The sequence below is a fragment of the Hypanus sabinus genome, chromosome 1 (genome assembly GCF_030144855.1).
Source record: "Hypanus sabinus isolate sHypSab1 chromosome 1, sHypSab1.hap1, whole genome shotgun sequence".
NCBI classification, from domain to species: domain Eukaryota; kingdom Metazoa; phylum Chordata; class Chondrichthyes; order Myliobatiformes; family Dasyatidae; genus Hypanus; species Hypanus sabinus.
The window spans coordinates 112657597-112680909 of NC_082706.1; the positions used below are offsets into that span (position 1 = coordinate 112657597).

Genomic DNA, 23313 nt, shown 5'->3' on the forward strand with positions numbered 1-23313 from the left:
CTGCTCTCCTTCATTGGTTTCTCTTTTTCTCATGGGTGCAGCATCTTCCTAATTTTTCTCTTCATGTTTGCCTTTACCACTTTCTACCCTTGCTGTCCCTTTACTTACCTAGCAGCTATATTGCAATCTGCATTCCATTAATTGCAGTTTTGAACCTGGTGACCAAGCAGAATAATATCCTTGAGCTCTTTTGTAGATCCACTATCTTCCTGAAATTTTTACTTCTATGAAAATAATAGTATGCTTTCTTATTAGAAAATATATTGTTCACTTCTAATGTACTTTGTGTCGTGAGGATAAGACGATGGAGTAGTAAAATAAGAATGGAATACTGTACCAGCTATTCTGATTTTTGTAACAACCCATCACCCATTACTCTTCTGGTTGCTAAGCCAAATGAGCAGGATTACAAATGCTGCTATTAGAAATTTGGCTGTTATATATAACATGTATCTACATTTGTCTTCTCCCATGAATTGCCTCCTTCCATTTCAAAAAGAAACCCAACTTTCTTATGGTTGCTGACCTGTATTGACAACCAATCTAGACAATACCTAAATCCAGTTTTGAGACTTCTTTGCAGATCTCAAGATTCATGCCCTCAGTGTTCCAATGGGTAGAAACAAAGAACTGTGATAATTATGTCAGAATTTTTAATTGACCTCATTAGGTCATAGAAAGATATTCACCCTTTTCACATGAATTATTAGATTTGGGTCCAAATAAGATGTTTTGTGTTTGTCCTAAATGAGTAAGATTGTTGGAATGTCTCCATATGAAACAGTTTTATCATCTGCTTCTAACTCTTGAATCAAAAATTTGGCGTAATAAATACTGATTTTTTTTCTTTGCAATTTGAAATCAGTTAAGTAGGATGCATTTATTTTGCAGGGTTTGTCACAAAAAATATATTCTATTTCAATGTTTTGATTTCTTTATTATTAAATGGCAGTTTATCTATTCACTCTATCTGGAAGTTAATTCCTGGATAGGGTATTGTTTGTTATTTGGTGCCTTTGCCATTAGTTGTCGTAATGTTCCTCAATACTGCAGAACTTCATGTTGAACTTGTATCAAATGGGAAAAAATAAATAAATTAAATCCAAATTTATCTGATCAGTGTTTCCGACGTAACCAAGAAACTGATACTTTTTTATATTCGACATGGTCTTTTTCTAAAATTCAACCTTTTTGGACAAATTTAAGACTTTTACTGGAACAAATTACAGGAACACAACTTCCTCATAATCCAATATTACTCTTACTCAGTGATATTGAAGGGATAAAACCGAAACTCAAACTAAATAAATATCAGAAAGAATTCATAAAAATTGCACTGGAAGTAGCCAAAAAGGCTATTGCAGTTACTTGGAAATCGGATACATATTTAAGTATAGATTGTTGGAAGAAAGAAATTTATGGCTGTATTCCATTAGAAAAAATTACTTATAATTTAAGAGATAAATATGAAACATTTCTGAAAATTTGGTGCCCTTATTTACAAAAGACAGGACTAAATATATAGGTGCTCTGAAGATGAAACAATTGGTTACTTGGGGAAAGAAATAAATATATATACTAAAGTTATTACTAACTCCATGGAGCATATGGAGATCTTCCAACAACCAGGCACTCTTTTTTTTTATATAGGGTAGTTAGGGGGGGAGGGGTTGTATACATTTTTTTTCCATACTTTACTCTGTAGTCACTTAAAAATGCAATAAAAAAAAAGTTTTAAAAAAATATGAAATGAGGAAGTCTGATGAAAACACAAAAAAAAGGGAAAATCCCAGGGATGTTATACCAAGTCGTGTCACCACATGTGGAGCTCAGGGTTTCCTTATTATTATTCAAAGGCACACATTAGTAGTGTTCTCATGCTGTCTCAGTCAATTTTAGTCCCTCAACCAATATCATAGTAAAATGAATTGTTTGTTCACCATTTTGCAGATTGCGGTGTCTTGTAAGTAGCTTCTCACATTTTCATTCATTGTAAACTAGCCTCCAATTCAGAGGTGAATAATTAACTTTTAGCATCCTGAGGATGTTATCAATGTCATAAATTTTCAAGTTGTTTATTTCGGCATTTATCAGAAACTCCAGCATCAAAGATAAGGTTGATAGGATAGAAAGGTAAGCAGTTAATGGCCTAGGACAGGGGTCAGCAACCTTTACCACTGAAAGAGCCACTTGGACCCGTTTCCCACAGAAAAGAAAACACTGGGAGCCGCAAAACCCGTTTGACATTTAAAATGAAATAACACTGCATACAACGTTTTTTTTGCCTTTATGCTATGTATAAACAAACTATAATGTGTTGCATTTATGAAATTGATGAACTCCTGCAGAGAAAACGAAATTACATTTCTGCATGCAACAAAAACATTTTGAACTCCGAAAAAAAGACGTTGGGTTGAAAGTTACTTTTAAGTAAAATATTCAATGTCTATTTGAGTCCTTCTTGTATTTATGAAAAACGCCGAACTTAAATTTTCCGCCAGCAGCAAACCAAAAATAATGTCAGCCAGCTGTCATCCTGAAAAATGAAAGGACTATTTCACTGAACAATGAAAAAATATGAATATGAGTAAAATAATAGGCAATTAAAATATTTATCATACTTGGTTAATGGGATTTCTGCTCCTGGACCTCAGCGCACAGCGTCTGCACATCAGGGCTGTATGATGTCACCTTCATCTTTACACAGGATCGCAAGCTGTCATCTGTGAGGTTTTCAATATCACTCCATTTGTGTTTCTGAGCAAGAACGGCCTTCTGACGGGCAACATCTTCAAGGTCTGCTGTCAAGCGTCTAAACTTGGACACCCATATGTCTTTGTCGGCTATGTCGGCCAGTTCCATCTCAAGATCAGGTTGACTCACACCTGCCAATGCAGTCGTATTCAGTAGGGAAGGATCGATGCTTAAGGGAGTGACCGGGAAGGATAATGTGTTTTTTTCCTCTCTGAACTCACAGAAGCGTTTCCCAAACGATGTTTGCATTGCGATGATTGCAGAATGTAAATACTCCGAAATTATCATGTCGTGACCTTGTTTGAACTCTCTCAAATTGGGGAAGTGAGACAAAGTGCCTTTCTGTAAATCTCTGGCAAGCACTGTCAACTTGCGCTCGAATGCCAAAACATCCTCCAACATGTGCAGGGCTGTACGTCCTTTCCCCTGAAGAGCTGTGTTCAGCGTGTTCAGGTGCGCTGTCATGTCTACCATGAAGTGTAGCTTTTCCAGCCACTCTGGCTGTTCCAGCTCAGGAAAGGTGAGCCCTTTGCTGCCCAGGAAAGTTTTCACTTCTTCCAGACACGCGACAAAGCGTTTCAGCACCTTCCGTCTGGACAGCCAGCGATAAAAACACGTTGTAGCGGTGTCAGTAAACTGCAGTCAAAGATAGCTTTATTCGAACTAAACAGCCTTGCTTTTCAGCTTCCCTCAACCCAGCCCCCATGGACGCAGATGCTGCAAAAGACGCGTACTCACAAACCCCCGTAGGCTATCTCCCTTAGCCGGAATGCTGGCTAATTGTGAGCCGTTTTATGATGTGGCAGGAAATGTGTCGCTACACTTAGGTTGTACAAGATCACCATAATTACATTTCAAAAGCTAACAAACTAACATAAAATACATTTTAATTAAATACTGACCAATTATTTCCCAAAGCCACAGGGAGCCGCAGCACAGAGGTGAAAGAGCCACAAATGACTCGGGAGCCGCAGGTTGCCGACCCCCGGCCTAGGAGAAATGTTTATAAATGCTTTGCGGTAGTTTTCCGAGCAGCATCAGAATCAGAGTCTGATAGTCTGCTATTACTGACCCACATGTTGTGTAATTTGTTATTTTGTAAATAGTACAATGCAAAGATATAAAATTATTATTGTAATGTATGGATCTACTTCTTTTAGAGCAGTGACAACCCCCCTCCCCCTTTAGCACTACATATTGGTCTGTTCTCTGCACATACACATTGTGCTCTCTCGTTGTAATGTGACTACACCAGTTAAAGCCATCTCCTGCGTGAGTACTTTTATTTAATTGATACATAGTTGTGCACAGACACAACAAATTGGCAGAGAGTATGAACCTGAATGTCAGAAAATATCAAGAACTGCACTGACAGTTACAGTCTGAAACAACAAGAGTTAGACAACAAGGGAAGGCCATCACAGGCAAAGGCTTCATTCGGGAAAGTTGACGAAATTAATAGCACTAATGAAGGCTGAGAGTCGTATATCGAGAGGGTTGAATTGTGCTGTAATGTGAACATCATGAAGGAGCAAAAGAAAGCCCCTACATTTCTTAGCTTAATGGGTATAGTGTCTTGCCCAACCCAATAACCTCTGAAAAGCCAGCAAGCAAGATATTCAACGAAATTGTAACAGTTTTACAAAACCACTTGAGCCCTAAACTGCTGGTCATCACTGAGAGATTTAGGTTTACAAAACGATTCAGTCAAAAGATGAAAGGATTTCTGAATACATTACAGAAACTGTTCAAACTTTCTCAGTACTGTGACTTAAAAGATGGACTCTCTGATGCATTAAAGGATAGGATTGTATATGGCATGCATAGTCAAAACCCTCTAAAGAGGCTGCTATCTGAAAGAGACCTAACCGTAGAACAGGCATTGACCATTGCAATATCGTTAGAGACTGCAGCAAAGGATGCAGCAGAACTTTAGAAAAGGTTAGAATGTGAAATGCATGAAATTTCCCTGAATGGTGCAAAGAGCCAAAGATGTTACAGATGTGGCAAATCCTACAATGATGCAAATGACTGTTGGTTCAAAGAAAAAGTCTGCAGAAAGTATCACAGACAAGGTCACATGGAGTGTGGAAGGCAGACAAAAAGGACAACAGAGTGAAAAGTCTTAAACACAAAACCAAGCAAATGCATCAAGTTACTGAATGTAAAACAGAATCAAAAGCAACATAGAGTCTGACCAAGTTGAACAGTGATGCATGGAACTGCATAGCATTACTGCCGCAGGTCGCACATGTTTGGTGTAAAACTGCAAATGCAGTTGATATAGGGTCAGCTTTATCTATCATTCCAGACGCTGACTACAGCAGACTGCTCCGTCCACACTAGACCGGATAATTTTGAAAATGCCGGTTTCATGTAAAAACGATAGGCGTCCACACTAATCGTTTTTGAAACTACTTCTGTCCACATTAAAGTGGATATTTTGGTGAATCTCCTCCTACTGCGCATGGGCAAGACTCATCTACTGAAAACAAGCGACATGTTTGGTGTCGAATCTCGCCGTGAAAAACTTGGTGCGCGTTTGTTCAGTTACAGACTAGAAAAAACTTAAACGACGGACAGCTGTTGGCTCTCGCACAGGAGGACTTGAAACTTAAAAAAACAAATACTGGAGCATATGGAGGCAGCCGACAGGGAGTTCACAGACAGTATGACCCAGCTGACAACGAACATTGAAAAACTGACTAACTCTGTTGCATTAATAAAGCCCTTTGTCAAATGTATAAAACATGTCTGCATCAGTATTATCTTGTATTTCCATACAATGTTACATTAGGCTGTTACACATCTATTGTCAGAGAAGTACTTGCATAAATAGGTAAACCACCTTCATACAAGCAAGGACAGAAAATAGGGCAAAGTGAGTATACTTATTTACTCAGTAAGTTATGGGTCAAAGTATTTGGTGAGTACATTTCTAACTCTTCTGGCTTCAGTCTCGTTGCCATCTGTTCTGAAATTGTTAGGTTGCGTTCAAGAAAACAATGAAATGGTGCACTGCCATCACCATCTGTTCCGGAACATCATGACAGCGTTTTTAGATTTCTCCGGTTACCCCATCCACACTGCTCTGCCCAAGTGGCATTTTCAATATTACACACTCTGGAGAGCGTTTCTGTAAATCTTCGTTTTCAGGGGACGAAAACGCCATTTTAGTGTGGACAGAGGGTAAAAACGAAGAGAAAAAGCTTTGGTTATGGATTTATCTGGTCTAGTGTGGACGTAGTCTAAGATACCATTACAGAAAACCTCGGTAATGCTAAAACCTACACAGGTGTAAAAGTGTCTTCCAAAGGCAAACTGAAATTGATATATGGAAGCCAAATACAGCAGTTAGTGCTTTATGTATTGAAATGTGGAGGGTCAGCACTTTTCAAACATAAATGTTTGAGAAAAATCCATCTAGACTGCCACTCAGTCAAAGCTCTATGTGGCATCAAAAGGCAACAGCAGACCAAATGGTAGCGCTAACCAGAGACTGGCACAGCTGCTTAATCCTAATGAGAAGGGTTATGGTAAATTCAAAGGCATGAAGGTCAGAATTGAATTGAATGAAGTAGCAACACCCAGATTCTTAAAGTGCATCCAGTGTCTTACACACTACATCCTAAAGTAGATGCTGAATTTCATAACTTGGAGGCAATTGGAATTCTCTCCAAGGTTGAGTGGAGTGATTGGGTCATGCTCATTTTCTCCGTGATCAAGAAAGGAAAGGCTGGAAACACAAAGTAGATGCTGTGGTCAAATCAACACATACAAACAAGTTGGAGGAACTCAGCAGGTCGGGCAGCATCTGTGGAAACGAGCAGTCAACGTTTCTGGCCGAGACTCTTCAGTCCTGATGAAGGGTCTCGGCCTGAAATGTTGACTGCTCGTTTCCAGGGATGCTGCCCGACCTGCTGAGTTCCTCCAGCTTGTTTGTAAGGAAAGGCTGGAGCTGTTCATGTATCTGGGGATTTTGAAATGGGCATCAACCCACAGCTGCGTACTGTGCAGTATCCCCTGTAACAAATATAAGACATTTTTGCATCTTTGGCAGGCGGGGAGAGGTATTCAAAGATTGATTTGTCACAAGCCTGTCTGCAAATGGAGATTGAGGAGTCAAGCAGGAAGTTCCTTACAATCAATACTCAAAAGGGACTGTTCCAATATAATCGTCTCGTCTTTGGCGTTGCATCAGCCTCAGCAATCTGCAAAGAATTGAATTGACTTTATTTCTTACATCCTTTATATGCATGAGTAAAAATCTTTATGTTATTTCTCTGTCTCAATGTGCAATTTATTGTAATTTATAATAAATAGTATGTACAACAGGACACTCAATATAACATAGAAATACAATTGTGTCAGCGTGAATTAATCAGTCTGATGGCCTGGTGGAAGAAGCTGTCCTGGGGCATGTTGGTCCTAGCTTTTATGTTGCAGTACCATTTCCTGGATGGTAGTAGCTGAAACAGTTTGTGGTTTGGGTTACTCGGGTCCCTAATGATCCTTTGGGCCCTTTTTATGCACCTGTCTTTGTAAATGTCCTGGATCATGGGAAGTTTACAACTACAGATGCGCTGGGCTGTCCGCACCATTCTCTGCAGATTCTTGTGATTAAGGAGGTACAGTTCCCATAGTGACAGATCACCAACCCCTTTTGTCCATTTTCAATCCCAGGAAGGGAATTCCAGTGATGACAGCTACCTGGTTACAATGTTGAGCATTGTTCCTAGGAGCACACTCTTATGACATAGAGTTCAAGGGTACCAAACAACACAGCAATTCTCAGGGCTTGTCACATCTTCCCCTATAGGCAACTGAAGAAGAGGAGTCTTCATACTGTGATCCAGCAGAAGTTTTCCACACCACATTGTGGAGCAGTTGCTGGTAACAAGTTCTGAAATACAAACAGAAACGAGGAATGACCTGACATTGTCAAAAGTCTATGAAATCACTATGCAAGGATGGCCGGCTCGTGGTAACCCTATGTTTCCAGAGTTCTCAGTGAGATGAGACCAGCTGTTTGTCTGTCAAAGAGTGCTGATGTTTGGATCTTGTGTTGTGGTTTAACTGGTTAACACTTTAAACTGTGCACCAAAGTGTTAAAAAATCTGCATGAAGGACACCAGAGTACCGTCAAGATGAAGAGTCTCGCCCAGAGCTACACATGGTGGCTGGGAAAAGATAAACAGATTTAAAACTTGGCCAAAAACTATTTGGAATGCCAAAAAGTTCAATCTGCACCCCCACAGGCACTTACACCTGTGGGAGTAGCCATAATCAGCATGGCAAAGAGTTCATATTGACTTTGCTGGGCCATTCATGGACTCCATGTTTCTGATTCCTGTGGATGTTCAAAGTGGCTGGAGGTTATACCAGTGAAGTCAACTACCTCAGCAAATATTGACTCCACCCTGAGAACGATCTTCATCAGAAATGACTTACAAACTGTGAGTGACAAGGGACCACAATACACGTCAGAAGAATTCCAACTGTTCATGAAGAAAAATGGCATCAGACATTTCAAGTTAGTTCCTTACTACCCAGCAATGAATGGGTTAGCTGAAAGGTTTATCCAAACCTTCAATAAGTCTATTAAAGCAATGGACAAGGAGGTTACTTCCCTACAGCACAAGGTGGACAACTTTCTTTTTGTGTATCAGACCTCTGTTCATGTAACGACAAATCAAACCTCTGCAGTGCTGTTCATGAGCAGGAATTTCAGATCTCATGTGGACCACCTGAAACGAAATCTGCAGAGGGAGGTGCAGAATAAACAGTTCAGCCAGTTACCAAGTGAAGCAGCAAGGAGTGTCGAGATTGGACAGGAAGTCCTGGCATGATTACCAAGAAATCAAGTGGACACCTGGTAGGATAGCTACAAGAGCTGGACCACTAATATACATAGTGGATGTTGGAGATCAAACATGGAGACATCATGTGGACCAGATACTGGATGCTCAACTGAAGAACACATCCGAGTTGACTGTATCCAACAAGACAGACACACTGTAGTCACCACAATTGCCTCTCAGTGATAATGTCATGGACAGCAACATGACACCGGCAGCTGAGAATGTTGAATTAGTCAAGACACCTACCAAAGCATATGCCACTCCACAGGTCCAGAGACGTGATGAGAGTATTGTCATTGACTAGACACCTGCTAAAGCTGATGCCATTCCACAGGTCCAGAGGCACTATCCTGAAAGAAACAGAGCGTCACACAAAAGCCTGAACCTTTAGAACTGTGAAGTTATTATGGACTGTTATTCTGCAAGCATGTTTATTTGGAATATGGGTTTGTTAAAGGGAATTGAATGTTTGTACACATACAGCTTATGTTGTATTAATCTAAAGAGGGAGGAAGTGTAATGTGTGGATCTATTCTTTTAGAGCAAACAACCCCCTCCTTAGCACTATGTATTGATCTGTTGTTTGCATATGTGCTGTTGTCTACACATGCACATTGTTTTCTCTCTCTTTCTCTTCCTCTCTCTCTCCCCCTCCCCCACTTCTTCTCCTCCCCCCCCCCCATGTGAATACACCATTTAAAGCCATTTCCCATGTGCATGCTTTATTTAATTGATATGTAGTTACGCATTGGCACAACAAATTACAAAAATAAGTAGTGTAAATAATGGAATAATAAGGCAGAACTTTCAGAGGTTTTCATAGAACTTCACAGATGGGTTCAGGAAACGTTTTTATAATTGCAGCAATTCAAGGTATGTTTATTATCAAAGTACATAAATGTCGCCATATACAACCCTGAGATGCATTTTCTTGCCGGCATACTCAATGAATCCATAATAAAATAATAATCATAATGGAATCAATGAAAAACTATACTAACTTAGGCATTCAACTGGTGTGCAAATACAAAAGAAAGAAATAATATTAAATAAGCAAACAATAAATATTGAGAGCTTGAGATGAAGAGTCCTTGAAAGTGATTCCATAGATTGTGTGAGTATTTCAATGATGGGGCAAGTGAAGTTCCTCCCTTTGGTTCAGGAGCCTGATGGTTGAGAGGTGTTAACTGTTCCTGAACCTGGTGCTGTGAGTACTGAGGTTCTTGTACTTTCTTTCTGATAGCAGTGAGAAGAGAGCAGGATATGGGTGGTGGGGGGTCGCTAATGATGGATGCTGCTTTCCTTTGACAACGTTCTGTGTAGATGTGCTCAATTGTGGAGAGGACTTTATCCATAATGGACTTGACTGTATCTAATTTTTCTAGGATTTTCCATTCAACAGCTTTGGTGTTTCCATAGCAGACTGTGATGCAGCCAGTTAATATACTCTCCACTACACATCTCTAGAAGTTTGTCAAAATTTTAGATGTCATGCCAAATCTTCGCAAACTCCCAAGGAAATAGAGGCACTGCCATGCTTTCTTTATAATTACACTTGCATCCTGGGTCCAGGCTGGGTCCTCTGAAATAATAACACTGAGCTGCTGGCTCTCTCTACCTTTGATCATCTGATGAGGACTGACTTAGGGACATACAGTTTCTTCCATCTAAAGTCAATAATCAGCTGCTTGGTCTTGCTGATAATGAGTGAGAGGTTGTTGATTTGATACCATTCAGACAGCCTCCCATATGCTGACTCGTCTCCACCTTTGATTCAGCCCATGATCGTCAGCAAACTTGAACGTGGCACTGGAGCTCTGCATAGCCACACAACCATAACGATAAAGCAAGTAGAGCAGGGGGCTAAACACGCAGCCTTGTGGTGCACCTGTGCTGATGAAGGTTGTGGAGAAGATATTGTTGCCAATCTGAACTGATTTGGGTCTTCAAGTGAAGAAATCAAGGATGCAATTGCACATGGAGGTATTGAGGCCAAGGACTTGAAGGTTTTCAATTTTTTTTGAGACGACGATGCTGTTGAATGGTGAGTTGTTGTCAATAAAGTGTTTTCTGATGTATGCATCTGTGGTGTCCAGCTGGTCCAGGGTTGAGTGAAGAGCCAATGAAATGGCATCTGTTGTGGACCTGTTGTGCCAGTAGGCAAATTGGAGCAGATCCAAGTCACTTCTCAGGCAGCAGTTAATATATTTTATTACCAACCTCTCAAAAGCGCTTCAGTATGGTGGGTGTAAATGCGACTGGACAATAGTCATTGAGGCCGGTTACCACGTTCTTTTTAGGCACCGGTATAGTTGAAGCCTTTTTGAAGTAGGTGGGTACCTCATATTACTGAAGCGAGAGGTTAAAGATCTCAGTGAACGCTCCAGCCAGTTGATCAGCACAGGTCTTTAGTACTTGGCCAGGTATTCTGGTCTGGATGTTTTTCGTGGGTTCACCCTCTTGAAGTTCAGGATAATTCCTTTATGTTTTGGCGGTCAAAGCAAGCCTAGAAGGTATTGAGCTCATTTAGAAGAGAAGCCCGATTTTACTTTATAAGAGGTGATATCATTCAAGTGTTGTCACAACTGTGGAGATTTCTTCGTTGATTCAAGTTAAGTGGCTGGAATTGCCACTTTGGCTGTGAGATGGCTTTCCAGAGATCTTACCTGGACCTCTTGTAACTTTTTTGGTCGCCAGGCTTAGATGCCTCTGATCTGGCCCAGAGCAGATTGTGGATCTCATGGTTCATTCAGGACTTCTGGTTGGGGATGATTCTGAATGATTTTGTGGGGACATACTTCCTACAACTGTTTTAATAAAATCTCTGAAAACCGTGGTATATTTATTCAGATCCGCTGATGAGTTCTTGCGCTCAGCACAGTTCCCGACTCGAAGCAGTCTCTAGCTGCTCCTCTGCCCCCCTGCGACCATCTCTTTGCTGTTCTAATCTCTGGATCTTAGCCTCTGTCTATGCAGGTAGGGGGACAGCCAAGCTAATTTCATATCTTTATACTAAAACTACTTGATATAAAGGTTAACAATAGCTGCCCCTGCTTCTGTAGAAGCAGTGTGTGGGTTATGGTTAAACATTTAACGGGTGCTTTGGAATATGAGCTATCCAATCAGGTGAGCGTTTTTTTTTGTGTCTGACATCAGTGTGAGCTGGGGGGTCTTTGTTCAGCAGGAGATGAAGAGAGAATTTCTGATTTTGGAGAGAACCAGTTGTAGGATCTGACTCGGTGAGGAACCGTGTTTCGATGGAGCAAGGGGCAGGGGTCTACTGAGGATTGGTGAAAATAACTTTTGGAGGAGTTGAGCTCCAAATTGAGCACATTTGACGGAACTATAATGGGCCCTTTTTGTGCTTTTTCTTTCTTTTCTTTCCTTTAACTAACTTAACATTCATAAATGTAATTCCTTTAATCATATACAGTGTGCTGTCTGTTATTTCTTGGCATTATACAGTATCTGCACAAACTGGGGTTTGAGGTGGGAGACCCTCTCAATCTCACAGATTTGGCAGGGCTGATGTGTGTATTCCTTATGACATGCAGCCCAAGGAAACCAGGGGTCTCATATGTTTTACTTGAATGTACATTATTGTGATGCATGTTCAAAAACCCCACTAAGGTGAACTTCTCACAATGACCTGTCTGCTGTCTTTTTCCCCAATAATTTAACTGGATTTTTAACTTCTGTCTGAACTATCGAAATTCCAGTTGTACTCCTGTACTCCTTAACTAAAGCCCAGAGTGTCACTTGATCTTGTGTAATCAGTCACTGAATCAGTCTTAATCTTAATATCTGATTAAAAAATGTAATAGAAGCCTGTAGCATGGAACATATCAACATGGACATTAACTCACCAAATTTACACCAATTGCCAATTGCCATTTTACACTGATTCCATTTTTATTTTTCCCCATATTCCCTTCAACTGACCCTAGATTTTACCACTTAACTGCACACTTAGGGCAATTTACATTGGTAAGTTAATCTATTGATATGCATGTGTTTAGCTTGTGGTGCACCCAGAGAAAACCCACCTGGTTTGGGATAACATGACAATGCTTCACTGACAGCATGGAGGTTGGGATTTAATTCATCTTTGTCACTGTGCTGTCTAAAATTGTTGTTTAAGGGAATCATAGGATTTGGAACAGGAGTTTAAAAAAGCTGTAGTACAGCTGAACCATAAACTCGAATGGTTTACTCTTGTTTGTATTATCATTTAAAAGAACATCAAGGAACAGGTTAGGATGAATATTTCTGCTAAATAGAAAAAAAACATTGTGTAAATACTTTTGAATGTAGCTTTTTTAACTATTTTATACTGTTTCTCAATTGCTATTCTTTGACTGCACTCAATACTGTTTTCTCTCGTCTTGTAGCATGGTTGATACAAAGTAGTTAATATGAAGACAAAAGACAATCTTTAAAATATGTACATTAATTTCAGTGTAATGGTTACTTTGTTGTTTAGATATATTTTGATGTTGATATAGTTGCAATGCAGCCACCAGGGGAAAAACGTAGTCACAAGGCCTAAATTGTCAAAAAGCACTAAAGGTTATTTGTGCAATTAATGATTCCAGTACAAAAATGAATTGAAATCCTTTTATACACTTTGACAGTTATTGACCGTAAACTACAAAGTAATACATACATGTTGGTCTTGGACAATTTTTTCCTCTACCAGATTTTTAAAATCATTTTTCCCCGTCTCCCCTTGTATTTATTGTCGTCGACCCTTATTCAATGCTCTTTGTGTAGGGTTTCAGCATGCCACACAACCTCTGAGTCAAGGTTATGGTGATAAATTCTACAGTATTGTCACTTCTATTCTGAGGAAATTGGTTTGGTGCTTTCACATTGAAGGCAGATAATTTGCTGCAGTCTTTCAAATGAATTAGAAATGGATTTGAAGTTAGAGTTCATGCCACCCATTACACCACACGAAGAGAAGTGTCTTAAGGCAGTATACACACTCCTGCCTTCATTATGTGCACTTAATACCTTTCCTTTTTGTCATTTAATGAAATCCCCCACAGAAACATGTCTTGCTAACTATACCTTTTAGACTGCACAGCTCATTTCTTGAAAGGAAAATTATAGGTCCCTCTGCATGTAGGGTTGGTGCCTCTAAGTCCTTGCCCTTACTATTATTTCATTAGTTCTAACCTCTATCTTTTTTTTAATGAAAGGTTCGCTTAAAATTTTATTTCTCAAGTTAAGGCAACAACTTATTTGAGTATTTTGACATTGGCTTAAATAAAAGTTGATGAACTGTTCAAATGCCTGCCCCCATCCTTGCATCATTGTCAAGATGGTGTACAACATGCTTACCTTGAAGCCATTGAGCTAACGTAGATCTCCCAATGCTCACTATAATCTTATCCAGTACAGGGAATTTTGTTTTATTTAGACTATTGATTTAGACTATGAATTGTTAGGGTTTTCAGATGGATTTGTCAGCTCAAGACACACAGTTTTAAGCTGAACAAGTTTCAAATGAAAGATCAATGAGTAGATTTGTTCTTTCTGCAGAAAAAAGGATATTTGGAAGGAATGATTGAGACCAAAATGACTATCATTTTCACCATCAATCAATAATAAACCATATAGGAATGCAAATCAGCATCAAAGATGTATGTTGACCATGATAATTTAATATTCTGTATTTCTCTGTAAAGGTATGATAGACCATAACTCTAAAGGTTTTTAAAAGGGAACTTGGGATAGTCAAAGTCGAATTTATTGTCATACTAACAGGTACAAGGGGGAACACAATCAGAACAAAAAAGTAAGGCCCATCATAGTGCAAAGCAGTCAAGGTGTTGCTAGACTCAGTGATTAAGGTTCTGCAGATTGTTTTTGGAATGGAATGCTTCAAGCTAAGTAGTGGTTCTTGACCTGGTAAGTATGGGACTTTAGGCTTTTGTACCTCCTGTTTGATAGTAGCAGTGAGAAGATGGCATGGCTAGATGGTAGGGATCTTTGAAGACAGATATTGTCTTCTTCGTCCATGACCTGGATCAACACATTGATGTTGTGTGGAGGCTTGCATACTTCAAGGACTCTATCAGATGATGTCAACTCAGGGCTACCCATGTGGTTAGAATGGCTGTGGACAAGATGCCTGTGAAGATTGACCACGTCTTCCCCTCCTGGGCCATGCCATTAGAAACAGCAACGACTGTACTTCTTCCTATAGATGCTGCCTGGCCTGCTGCGTTCCACCAGCATTTTGTGTGTGTTGCTTGAAGTTCCAGCATCTGCAGATTTCCTCGTGTTTGCGATTAGAGACAGCAGTTGCCTTCTTGAAATGCACCTCATATATAGGGAGGGATTAACATGCTGTTGACCAAGGTTTAATTTTGTGCATTCTTAAATTTGAGAATATTGACGGTTACTCTGTAAGTGTGATTAGTTCAAAATTGTGATGTACATTAAGACTCAGTAAATTTTAACTTTTGGCCTACCTAGTTACAGTATGTATTTGATCATTTATTTATTTTCAAAGCTACACAATTGAAAGTACATTGTTTTATTATTGTCACATGTACCAAGTTACAGTGGAAAAATTTGTTTTGCATGCTATCCACACAGATAATTTAATTAAATCAGTGCTTTACAATATTAGAAGGAAAAACAATAATAGAATGCAGAACAAAATGTTATAGTACAGGGTGGGTGCAGTCTTTGATTGTGCTGGCTGCTTTACCAAACCTATTTCTTCTATTTTCTTATATTGATTATCACTTTGGTTATGAGATGTTTGTTTATTGCATTATTGTATTTTTAAACCTTGGTATATGCAAAACCACCAGTGTCACTTAATTGGATTTCCCATTGCAACCATCTCGAGCTATTCACTTCTTAATATGCAAACTAGCGGAGTTACTTTACCACCTGAGTAATCCATTATGCTTTCTTGTCAAACAACTTTGGAAATTTGTTAACATGTAATACAGGAAGTGAAACACGTCATACATTAGTTGCATTAATGCGTGAATAATATATTTTGTTTCCTCTCAGTTCCACTTTCTAGCGAGAGCAGTCGATACTTTTTTTCTTGGAATGGCATTTCCGCCCTGCTGTGAACCCCCTATGGAATTTCCTTGATGTGCTCCATCAATCTGTCATATGCTAGAATTGGATCCTCAGCTACTTCATCCTTTGATACTAATGTCATCCCAGACAATTTCCCACATAGCTTCATTTCGACCATCCCATATCAGTTTTATGCTTTTGCATTGAATATTTCTTTCAAAATGAACTGTTGTCAGCTCCATTAAGTGCCATAAATATGTTCCATATATCTTCTGCATATGTTAGTTCCTCAAAAAAATTGTGTTTAACCGCAGGCCAAACACAATTATATTCTTTGCTAATTTTCATGCAGAGATGCTGACATAGTGAGTACTAACTGCCCACCTAGGTAGTACATAGTTGCATGTAATTCAACCATGAGTCAACCAATCACATATGATTTTCAAATCTTCTGTTCCTGTGGAGACATGCTGACAGTGCCTAAAAAATAATAAAGTACTTGTTTGATGATATTGGTTGAGGTTTTATTTTTATTTATTTAAAGATTCAGCATGGAACACGCCCCTCCAGTTCTTCGAGCTGCACTGCCCAGCAACTTCCGATAACCCCGATTTGACCCTAAACTAATTACGGGACAATTTACAATGACCAATTAGCTTAACTGATATGTCTTTGGACTGTTGGAGGAAACTGGGGAACAGGCACGCATTCCACAGGGAGGACTACAAATGCTTTAGAGGACACTGGGATTGAGAACTGAACTTCGATGCACTGAGCTGTAATAGTGTCATGCTAACTGCTATGCTACAGTGGCACCCATGGTTTAAATCTTGGCCAAAACTTCTGGTTGAGATCTTTACAAGTGGAAGTGCACTCAATTTAATATCTCGTGACAGATAGTACCTTGAGGGAGTTCTGCTCCCTCAGGATTACAATGAACTTTGATCCTGAATAGTCCTCTGTCTCTAGATTGAGGCTTAAACATGCAAATGTTTGACACTGATGAGAAGCACTGATCAAAGGCTACCACCTTAACCCTTACATACGGTTCGGGTCAAATTTGACCCGAACCGTATGTAAGCGTTAAAGGACAACACTAACCTTTTTGCCTTCAATTAACTAATCTTCTAACTATATTTTTCTCTGCGGTTAAGGTGCTCAGTTTACTATCTGATTGAGTATTTACAGAATGCTGCCTAAGAACTGTTGCATATTCCTACCTTGCAAGTGAATTTTCTAGTTGATTCTGTTAATAACTGTATAAATTTATATTGGTTTATTCCCTTACATGAGTTTAGTTGTAGCTCTAATTTATTTGGGATTAAAGGTTTCTTGTTACTGGAGCCATACTACTTAATTGTTTCTTCTCAGTTCCACTTTTCATTCATATCAGTCAGTATCTTTTTCTTGGAATTGCATTTGTGCCCTGCACCTCTATGGAATTTTCTCGACATACTCTTCAGTGTTAGAGTGATGGAGGATTTTGATCCAAAATTTTGACAGCTCGTCTCCCTCACTGAGACTGCTTGACCCACTGAGTTCCTCCAAGAGATTTGTTAGTTGTTTGTGTAAGCTTTGCTGTTTTATGTTTAGTACATTGACTGTTTGTCATGGTTAACTAGTACACAATGTTGTCACTGTACAGTTAATTAATACGATTGAAAATATACTATTAGTCTTAAGAAAATTAAAGATACTTTAGAAAAAGTTGCTCTTCTGACTTCTCCCAAGCAACCTCTCACAGCAAGTGCAACTTAAAGGATGTGCTGCAATTGCATTGATGAGGCAGAAAATGAAATTTCCTGATTATCCCACACTGTCAAAATTTAGTTAGCTTACCAGGAATTGCACTTGATTACATTCAAAATATGCCACCAGGTCTTCCTTTTCCTAGGCCCAGTTGAAGGATGGCTAATTGAGTAGACAAACTTACCTGGATTCCTCATTACCAACTCCAGGTAGCATATTTGGCGGGGATTATACTGGATGAGGAGAGCTTAAATGAAGATTGTCTGCGCTATTTGGGGATGGTGGAGAGGAGAAGCTGGCTTGGCGTAATTGAATATGGTAACTGGTTGTATATAGGCAAAAAGATGTAGACTACTGAGTTGCGAAGAAACCAAGGAGTTAAATGGTATTTTACTTGTATCTGCATCTTCAGTTTATTGCCAGTTCAATCCATATTGCCGTGAGAGTGCCGTCCAATGGGCACTCTTTGCCAAGATAGTCCAAGTTCCCCTTTAACAGTGCAAAAGAGCATTGCTCAGGCCTAGTATCATCCCAAGAATGACATGAATAGGAGTGGTTGCTTCGTTTTCATAATTGTTCAGAATTGCACATAAATTATCACAGAAGTAATTATGCAGCACTAAAATAATAGCCTAAAAACCCAAGAAGTGCAACTACTGAAACTTTAAACTAGAAATAGTCAATGATGGAAATGCTCAGGCAGCATTTGTAGAAATAGAAACAGTGTTAATGTTGCATGTCAATGCCCTTTCATTGGAACTTGATATAAATTAGAAATCAAATGTATTTGCTTTCTATTTATATCTTTTATTATGACAGTCAATGAAAAAGGATTAAAGACCCAAAAGTAATCAAATGAATAAAGCATAAATTTGAAACTACTGGAGGAAATTTTAGCAGAAACTAGCTCTTCACCGGAGTCTTATTCTATTTCCCGATTTGTTGAGGTTCTCTTCTTTCTTTTCTTGCAGGTCACTCCTGCTGAACCGAGCCAGAGTGAGCAATAGTTACAGGTTCCTTCAGCAGAGATGGAAAACAAAAGGCATGCGATGCATTGAGGGAGTGTTGTATCGTGTATCTGCCAACAAACTTGCGAAAAGCAGTTCTGTTCCCATCAGAACTGGAGTCACAAATGCCAGAAGTGCTGTGAAATCAGGTAAAATGACCAATTATTTTGAAATGATTGATGTAGAGGACATCTAAGTTTCAATCCAAAAATGAACATTGCATGTCATCAAGAGTCATAAAGAATGAACCTAGACCATTTGGCCCACCAGATCCACACTGTCTAATGGGCAAGCATTTCCAGTTTAGTCCATAGTATTCTAGGCTTGGGTAGTTTCTCTGCTCATCTAGACACAACAATTGTTGTCAGCAACTCTGCTTCTACCACTTTCTCAGACAGTGAATTCCAGATACTTATAAAGATACCTATCTATGTTAATCCCTTCTTGCCTGCATGCCCCTAATCCTTTCCAATCCATATACTTGTTGAAATGTCATTTTGATTATAATTTTATTTACCTTTACCACCTCCTCTGGCAATTGCATCCATATACTCACCATTTTCTGAATGGGAAAAACTTGCTTCTGAGATCCACTTTAAATCTTTTGACTTTAAGCCTGTGCTGTCCAGTTTTAAATCTGCATATACTGGGAAAAAATATGTGACTATCAATGCTATCTATGCCTCTTGCAATTATATAAGTCTCTGTAAGGTTACCCCTAAGCTTCTTCCATTCTAGGAAAAGTAGTCACTGCCTATCCAATTTTGTCTTATAACTCAAGCTGACCAGTCCAGGAAACATGCATATGAATCTTTTTTGCACCCACTCCAGCGCACTTGCATCCACGGTGACCAAAATTGCACTCAAAGCTCCAAATACAATGTTCTGCACAGCTGCAACATGATACCCGACACGCATACACAATGCCACAAATTAGAAAGGGCAAACATTGAATACCAACCCTTAAGCATGACATATATAACAAAAGGGCAAACATTAATAATTTTTTAAAAGTGAATTTGTTCCTCATGTTGTATTGCTTTTTACGAATTTTCACAGTCCCTCTTTTTAAGAGGGATGTAAGTTCATGAGAGTGACACTTATACTGACCCTGCCCTTGTGAGAAAGAGCAGTAAGTAGTTGATGATGCACGTTTGGCTTTGGTTTTGAGCTCTTTGCTGATCTGATGTTTGTTGGTCTAAGATATATTTATAGTGAGGTGCATAATTTTAAATTGATGTAGTACATGGGTACAATCTCTCATCGTATTGCAATTACCAAAAGCTATGTTTCTTTTAAAACCTTTCTGAAGCTTTTGTGCAATCACATGACAGATAATTATTGAATGCACAGCTATACAAGGATTGTTTGTAATCTCCACTCACTTCATCTGTTACCTTTCTCAAATGTGGTTTTTTTTCACATGTAATACATGTAGCTTGTCTGATCATGATGATTAGGAAATTCTTCAAATCTTTCTCCATTGAAAGACAAGAAAAGAATGGTCTTTAGACATGTCGCAAGTAGACAAGGTGGTGAAGGAAGTATTTGACCTGCTGCTCTTCATCAGTGATGATACTGAGTTTAGAAATTGGGAGGTATTGTTGCAGTGGTACAAGATATTGGTGAGATTACAAATGGGTATTATGTATAGCTTTGGTTACCCTTTCATAGGAAGGATGTTAGTAAATGGAAAGTGTATAAAGATTTACAAGAATCTTGGCAGGACTCAAGGGTCTGCTGTAGGGAGAAGATGGGCAGACTGAGACTTAATTCCTTGTACAATATTAATATTTAAAAGACATGTTCCAAAGGATAAAAGGTATGTTACAAATGTGGGCCAAAGGGACTAACGAAGATGGGCATCTTGATACACATGGATGAGTTGGGCCAGAGGGCCTTTTTCCATGCTGTTTTACTCTCGTGCTGATTTTTCTGAATTCTTCAGGCAAAGCAAAATGCATTTTTGTAAAACTAGAGATATTAGTTACAAGGTTGATTTTCTTCCTTGCTGTTCTTGAAGAATTGGTGACGCAGAATGTTGAAGCATCATTGAATACCAACCCTTAAGCATGACATAGATTGGGATTATGCCCCTGAACAAGCATCAATATAAAACCACATCTCAAAAGAGCCATTAGAACTTGCATTGCCTCAAGCTGAACAAGACCCACAAGGGAGTACTATTCATTTGAAATTCATCCCTTTTTCCTTTCCCTCATTAACTAATTAATGTTACATTTAGTTTTTAACCCACTTGGTTAACATATGTGATGTTATGCTGACTTACATTCATAGTTTCTATGCCACTTTGTTGCTCGTGAATCATCAGCTTAGTTCACTGAAGAGATTTTAATCATTTCTCATGGGTTCCTGTATAGTATTCTCTATCACTCTGCTTATTCATTGTCCTGGGGGATATGTAGGAGCTGAAAGTAAAACTCTGGCTTCTTCTCTCAGAAAAAAGAATACATCTGGGAAAGCAGTTTATAATAATCAAAATTGTGCACAGGCCATTGAATAAAATGGCCATTCCCTGCTCTGACTTTTCAGTTTTGTGAAAAGTATAGAAATTACTTTACCAGCAATATCATTTGAAAGTGTATGAAATATATTTTAAATATTTTTGTGGTGGTGACATTCTATTTTTGTTTCCTTACTATTAGCTACTGCAATAAGTCACTATCGAGATTATCATGGAAAGCTTGAAACTAAACACTATGGATAACAATTATTGTGACTGTAATTAGTCTAGATGCTCATTTGGAACTACCTAATAAAGCAGATCATGATGATGGTTTACATAAACTCATAGACCAATACGTAACAGGTACAGGTCCTTTCAATTTAGGACATAGAACATAGAATACTACAGCACATTACAGGCCCTTCGGTCCACAATGTTGTGCCGACCCTCAAACCCTGCCTCCCATATAACCCCCCACCTTAAATTCCTCCATATACCTGTCTAGTAGTCTCTTAAACTTCACTAGTGTATCTGCCTCCACCACTGACTCAGGCAGTGCATTCCATGCACCAACCGCTCTCTGAGTGAAAGACCTTCCTCTAATATCCCCCTTGAACTTCCCTCCCCTTACCTTAAAGCCATGTCCTCTTGTACTGAACAGTGGTGCCCTGGGGAAGAGGCGCTGGCTGTCCACTCTATCTATTCCTCTTAATATCTTGTATACCTCTATCATGTATCCTCTCATCCTCCTTCTCTCCAAAGAGTAAAGCCCTAGCTCCCTTAATCTCTGATCATAACCTATACTCTCTAAACCAGGCAGCATCCTGGTAAATCTCCTCTGTACCCTTTCCAATGCTTCCACATCCTTCCTATAGTGAGGCGACCAGAACTGGACACAGTACTCCAAATGTGGCCTAACTAGAGTTTTGTAGAGCTGCATCATTACATTGTGTCTCTTAAACTCTGTCCCTCGACTTATGAAAGCTAACACCCCATAAGCTTTCTTAACTACCCAATCTACCTGTGAGGCAACTTTCAGGAATCTGTGGACATGTACCCCCAGATCTCTCTGCTCCTCCACACTACCATGTATCCTGCCATTTACTTGCCTTGGAGTTTGTCCTTCCAAAGTGTACCACCTCACATTTCTCCGGGTTGAACTCCATCTGCCACTTCTTAGCCCACTTCTGCATCCTATCAATGTCTCTCTGCAATCTTCGACAATCCTCTACACTATCTACAACACCACCAACCTTTGTGTCGTCTGCAAACTTGCCAACCCACCCTTCTACCCCCACATTCAGGTTGTTGATAAAAATCACAAAAAGTAGAGGTCCCAGAACAGATCCTTGTGGGACACCACTAGTCACAACCCTCCAATCTGAATGTACTCCCTTCACCACGACCCTCTGCCTTCTGCAGGCAAACCAATTCTGAATCCACCTGGCCAAACTTCCCTGGATCGCATGCCTTCTGACTTTCTGAATAAGCCTACCATAAGGCATTTGACGCCTTACTAAAATTCATGTAGATCACATCCATGCACTACCTTCATCTATATGCCTGGTCACCTCCTCAAAGAACCCTATTAGGCTTGTTAGGCACGATCTGCCCTTCACAAAGCCATGCTGACTGTCCCTAATCAGACCATGATTCTCTAAATGCTCATAGATCCTATCTCTAAGAATCTTTTCCAAAAGCTTTCACAGCACAGATGTAAGGCTCACTGGTCTGTAATTACCTGGACTATCCCTACTACCTTTTTTGAACAAGGGGACAACATTCGCCTCCCTCCAATCCTCCGGTACCATTCCCGTGGACAACGAGGACATAAAGATCCTAGCCAGAGGTTCAGCAATCTCTTCCCTTGCCTTGTGGAGCAGCCTGGGGAATATTCCATCAGGCCCTGGGGACTTAACCATCCTAATGTATTTTAACAACTCCAACACCTCCTCTCCCTTAATATCAACAGAACATCAAGCTCAGTCATATTGTCCTCACCATCATCAAGTTCCTTCTCAGTGGTGAATACCGAAGAGAAGTATTCATTGAGGACCTTGCTCACTTCCACAGCCTCCAGGCACATCTTCCCACTTTTATCTCTAATCAGTCCTACCTTCACTCCTGTCATCCTTTTGTTCTTCACGTAATTGAAGAATGCCTTGAGGTTTTCCTTTACCCTATTCGCCAAGGCCTTCTCATGCCCCCTTCTTGCTTTTCTCAGCCCCTTCGTAAGCTTCTTTCTTGCTACCCTATATTCCTCAATAAACCCATCTGATCCTTGCTTCCTAAACCTCATGTATGCTGCCTTCTTCCATCTGACTAGATTTTCCACTTCACTTGTTACCCATGGTTCCTTCACCCTACCATTCTTTATCTTCCTCACTGGGACAAATTTATCCCTAACATCCTGCAAGAGATC

General features: G+C 39.6%; 1 protein-coding gene across 2 annotated transcripts in view; it reads left to right on the forward strand.

Annotated features, from left to right (window-relative positions):
* The window catches only part of zc3h3 (zinc finger CCCH-type containing 3), a 280002-nt gene that overhangs the window by 144141 nt on the left and 112548 nt on the right, over positions 1-23313 (forward strand). For both annotated transcript variants that reach the window (XM_059974653.1, XM_059974644.1), the window contains exon 5: positions 18389-18573. In XM_059974653.1, coding sequence (XP_059830636.1) covers positions 18389-18573 — 185 coding nt within the window. The remainder of the gene's footprint in view (positions 1-18388; positions 18574-23313) is intronic.